General features: G+C 29.7%; 1 protein-coding gene across 1 annotated transcript; it reads right to left on the bottom strand.

Annotated features, from left to right (window-relative positions):
* Positions 1-4,349: 4,349 nt before the first annotated feature.
* LOC111623288 (bcl-2-like protein 2) lies at positions 4,350-4,826 on the bottom strand. Its single transcript, XM_023365809.1, has one exon. It carries the CDS (start codon positions 4,824-4,826, stop codon positions 4,350-4,352), a length of 477 nt encoding a protein of 158 aa, XP_023221577.1.
* Positions 4,827-5,268: the final 442 nt, after the last annotated feature.

The raw sequence follows: 5,268 nt of genomic DNA, 5'->3' as shown, positions 1-5,268 counted from the left end.
AAAATCTTTCCTGCACAGTTTCAGACATTTTTAGACAATAGACATAGGTATTATTAAGCTTCAAATTGGGTGAACAAAATCGTGTCCCCCGCACACAAACATCTATACATACAGAAAAACATCCCGAATTTTTTGCATTTTTTGACGTTTCAAGGACCCTTGAGTCAAAACATGTAAAAATCTAGGGGAGGGTCCTTTCTGATCGATCTCCATACTTTCCCTCTGTTATACATAACAGAGAGTACAAATATAATTTTTATTTCTATCCGAAAAAGAACAATTTCTTAATTATTCTTATTTAATTAAAATTCTGCTATTTTTATGTTAGTAGACTATTAAGACTTGTTTCTTAATTAGCTTTTTCGTCATTCTAAAAAAATTATTCGTAAAAAATTGAGATATAGCAACATTAAATATAATTATCATACATTTAAACATTTACTTATATTTTAATACATTATCTATATTTATTTTTTGTAATAATTAATTCTTTTTGCAATACAGAATATAGAAAGTTACATTATATTGCTCTTTTATCAAGAACTGGAAGAGAAAAATCCATTTAATGTTTCATCTTGTAGCTAAACAACTATTAAATAAGTTATTTACTGTTATATGATTCTATAAAGTAGAAAAACACAACGTTAATTATCCGTGATATTCGTATAAAAACACTAAATAAGGAATCATTAATCACTCCAAAAAGTATTTTAAATTGTAAAATTTCCATATTATATTGATGTTTTAAAAATTTTTACTAGTTATTTAACAGTTAAAAACACTGTTATGTTTCAAACGTAATCCTATTAATTATGGAATGTTTGTTTAATATTTTATTATGCACTGAATTGTTTAATATGACAACTAAAGCGACTAATCATCAATCTACTGTTCTGCAGATCCGAAATTGAATTTGAGAAAACAAAAAATTCCATTAATTTTTGAGGGAGTGGCCTGTCTTGGATACGTCAAATCCTACTCCTCATCACCCGCACCCTTATTGTGGCTCTGAACCACTGAATCGTTGCTTCGCGCCTGACCAATAGGTTGAAGTTTTTCTGCTTTTCTTCACGTGTTTAACATCTAAACAAGTAAAACGGCAAAACCGTATTTGGGACAAGACTATGTCTCGGAGACGGAATCATTTTGATGCTCAAGGCAGGTCTCGTTCTCATTCTCCTATCTTCTTTGATATCGCTGCTTTTGGGGGCGATCGTCCAAACTTCGCCGGCCACCATGCATCTTCGATGAAATTAACCTATCTAATTTCGAAATTTCTCTCCGTTGAGTGTCGGCCCGGGTTAAATTTTTGTCGATGCTTAACGAAAAGTTCCCGTTTTTGAAAAAAAAAAATTATCGTGGCTATAATAATTGTATCGTCCGAAATTATTTTTTTATATTGCACAAACAACATACAGCTTAACCCGATTATAATGTCATCGAATGTAACGACAATAACGTCCTAATATAACGTCAAATTTTTATCGATCCTACGATTTTACTATAATAGATAATGCTAAAAAACGCACTTGTAACGACATAAAACCATTTTAACGTCATATTTGAAGCACTCCCAAATTTACAAAATTAGATTACAAATTTTATTTAACATAGAATAAACAACATGTTCAGTCCTAAGGTCAGAGTTCACTTCTTAGAATGACTGTGGGTGGTACTCTCCCCCAGCTGACTTCGGTAGGGTGAGGTGCCTGTTTGTAGAAAAGGGTCGGTCGCCATTTTGTATTTTATTTTGACTCGGTTCTCAATCCCTTGAGTACCTACAAGAGTTGATTATTTATGTGCACATGATTTGGGCACCTAATACTTTGTGTCAATATAATAATAGTAATTTTTAGAAAATTAAATGTTAAATAAATGCCCGAAAAAATAAATTCGAAGTACTGTACCCCTCCATAGCCTCTAGATGTTTATTGACATAGCTCCCTCTCCCTTTTCTTCCAATAGACAATAAATCAGTATCTTTCCTAAACAAGAACGCAATGTAACAGAATAAAGATTGAACATTCTAAATGTTTTACAAAATTTCCAATTTTTATTGCTATTTCTGTTTCCTACATTTAATACTAAGATACACCAAATAATAAGAATTATAGCCTATATAAAACTAATAATTTATATAAGGAGCGGCATTTCGAAGACTTGCATCATACTTAGAAAATCTACCGCACGGCCCTGATTTTATTTAATGTATATATAATAAAATTGTTGATTAAAGACCTCCCCAAATTATTTATTTACATTTTAGTGAAATATTATTAAATACTATGAAATATTTTTAATAATGAAATTTATGTTGACATGTTTTTATCAATTTGAATAATTTTTAGAAATTAACAAAATTAAAGTAACAGTTTATGAAATACACAATTATTTTTAAAAAAGCATCTTTTGATGAAATAATGATTAATTTATTATTTTATAATCGGCAATCGTTTTATTTATTTAATAGTCGAAATTAGTGATATACAGATGTTGCACATTATTCAGTCTTAATAATTATTACGATGAAGACACAGTTTTACTGCATTATCTAATGGTGATATAGCTTCAGATTATCGGATCAAACGAATAATGGTTATTAGAATGCTAGGTTGTGACGAAATATAAATATTATTATTAGATCAAATTTCATTTGAATTTTAACTACGAGAGCGGTACATACGAATAGGTTAGGTGTCATGTCTATATCTTGCCTTATATCTATATAAAATAAATATTTATTTTGATTTGGAAAAGTACAATAAACTGGAGGTTTACATTTAAGTGTAAAATACATGGAGATAAATAAATATCAAAATCATTGACAAGAAATGTTTTATGCATATAAAAGTAAATATTAATATGTTTTTACATAATTTTTTAATTTAAAAGAATTTTCCTCAAAACTACGTTAAAATTAATTTTGTTAAAGATAATTTATATGTTTATAGTGTTTTTATTTTTACTTTGTTGCATACTTATATTACTTATATTTCTGTACCCGCAAAAAACCTATCGCATACCCCGGGTTGGGAATCGCTGCTTTAGACTGTTATATTCTCCTTTCCAGTTTCCCTTCCTAAGCCCTCAGTTATATGAATTCTAGACGATGAGGGAATGTGCTAAATGAGTAGCAGATGTTAGCCTGGTATTTGGCATCGGAATTTTCGAAGTGAAGGAGGCAGAGGTGATAGTAAACACTACGTAATGGTTTTATTGAAGGGGCAGACAATTCGTTAGAAGTTGAGATATACTATTAAAGAACCGCATCTCTCCAGAGCCATCTAAGTATTTTAGTGGGAACATGACTAATAGAAGGGATGGGCAACATTTCTGTAATTAATTTAAGGGCCATATTTTAGTAATTTTCTGTACATATCTGTAATTAAGGGCCGAATAATTATAAATAATTATTGGAATGAAGAATAATGCTGATAAACAATGGTTAAAATAGTGTGATGTTTTAATATTACCATAAATTGTCATAAATTGGTATTTTCTCCTTAAAAACATTCTTAATTTTATGGTCTCTATCACAAAGAATGGGCATGAATTAAATCTCCTTACATCTATATAAAATAAATATTTACACATTTATATTTATATATACAGAATATTCACATTATCATGCATTATCAACATTCTACGCTGTACTTAATTAATAGATTTGTAATGGAGCGTTAACTCTAAACGCACAGTGAGTTGTTTACCTTTTTTTAGGGGTCAGAATTTTTAGTGGAGCTATTCGGACTTGAGTAGCTAATATTGCAAGATTAATCGCGGGCTGATTTAAATTCATTAGATTGGCCGGTATTGGCCATGCCGGGTCTAGACAATAAACTTGAACAGGAGCGAAGATGAAATACGATACCTTTTAATTAATGCTAATTACCTTCTAATATTAAAAAATTAAAATCTTCAATAAATTATAATAAAATTAAAATTTTATGACTGAATTCGACTACAAGCATATTATAATAAAACTTTATTTAAAGTTCTAAAATGAAAGATACAAACAATTATGAGCGCAAGGCTTATAGGTTTATAAACAATCTTTCATCAGTTTCAACACACAGGTGTCAAATAAACGTTTGCCTTGGAACAAATATTTCTCTTGATCTGATCTGATTTCTGTTTACACGTGGAGACAAAGAAGAAAAAAAAATCGACTTTAAAATAAAAAAAAGCAGAAAATTGTGGATAATACATTCATTTAATTCTTTAAAAACTAATAAATTGTCTTTTAAAAAATTATTTATTCAGTTTTCCAATACAGTATACAAGTTATGACATAATATAATAAAAACAAGCCAAAGTGATGTTAAGTTTGCAGAATTCACATAAAATATTTATATGGCATGGTATTGTTCGAAATAAGTCACAAGATTATTCCAGCCGCCGTTACATGTAATCCACATTAGTAAATTAGATTTAATATACGAGGTAGACCATTCTGCCACGTCGTTGACTATTTTCGTGTCGCTCCCGTATCTATGGCAAATGAGAGCCATTTCGCTGGCGAATACAAAGAATGCGACGATTTTCGTCCAAGTGACCCCATCACTAAATAGTTCGTTGGAAACTCCCAAGAGAATAGGGCAGGCATTAGACGGATGTATATTGAGATCATTAGTCATTTTCAAAATTCTGTCTGGATATTTAGTTTTGAAATCATTTGCTAGTGATCTTAGTGAACTATTCACTTTAGACGGAGTAGCATTCACAGATCCCCATTCATAACCATTCATCTGCAGGTAGTATGAAATGTAGTCATTAACTATACAATTAACCTCCATTTCTTGACCCAATCTCACTGATAACGCCATAGGCAGTATCGTCAAATATTTTGACCTTAGATTCCATACCAATCAAAATAATAGGTTTTAAAATTTAAAAAAGAAAAAATTTTTAATCTAAAATTTTATTTGAATTAACTTAAAAGTATGTTAAATGTCTTCGTCTAATTCAGACGATTCCAAAAATATATCAAAATCCCATTCTCTTGGGCGGAAACTAGACTTGCCTTCTAATTATCCAATATCAAAATAACTAGGTTTTCTCAGAGAAATATAAATTGATATTATCAGATAAAATTCAATTATTTATTCAGAGTAGCAATTTTTTTCGTTCCTGTTTCCAATTATTCTTCGATAAAAATTACTGAATAACGATGAATACATTCAATATTCATCAAACAGGTGATTATTTTTAAATAAATAAAACAAATTCTTTACTAGATAAATTAGAAAAAACAACTTACGTGATTCT

This window comes from Centruroides sculpturatus, unplaced genomic scaffold (assembly GCF_000671375.1).
Source record: "Centruroides sculpturatus isolate CEXI.00-Female unplaced genomic scaffold, Cexi_2.0 scaffold123, whole genome shotgun sequence".
Classification (NCBI taxonomy): Eukaryota; Metazoa; Arthropoda; class Arachnida; order Scorpiones; family Buthidae; genus Centruroides; species Centruroides sculpturatus.
The sequence above is the reverse complement of the archived record's forward strand: the minus strand, read 5'-3'. Positions and strand labels throughout refer to the sequence as shown.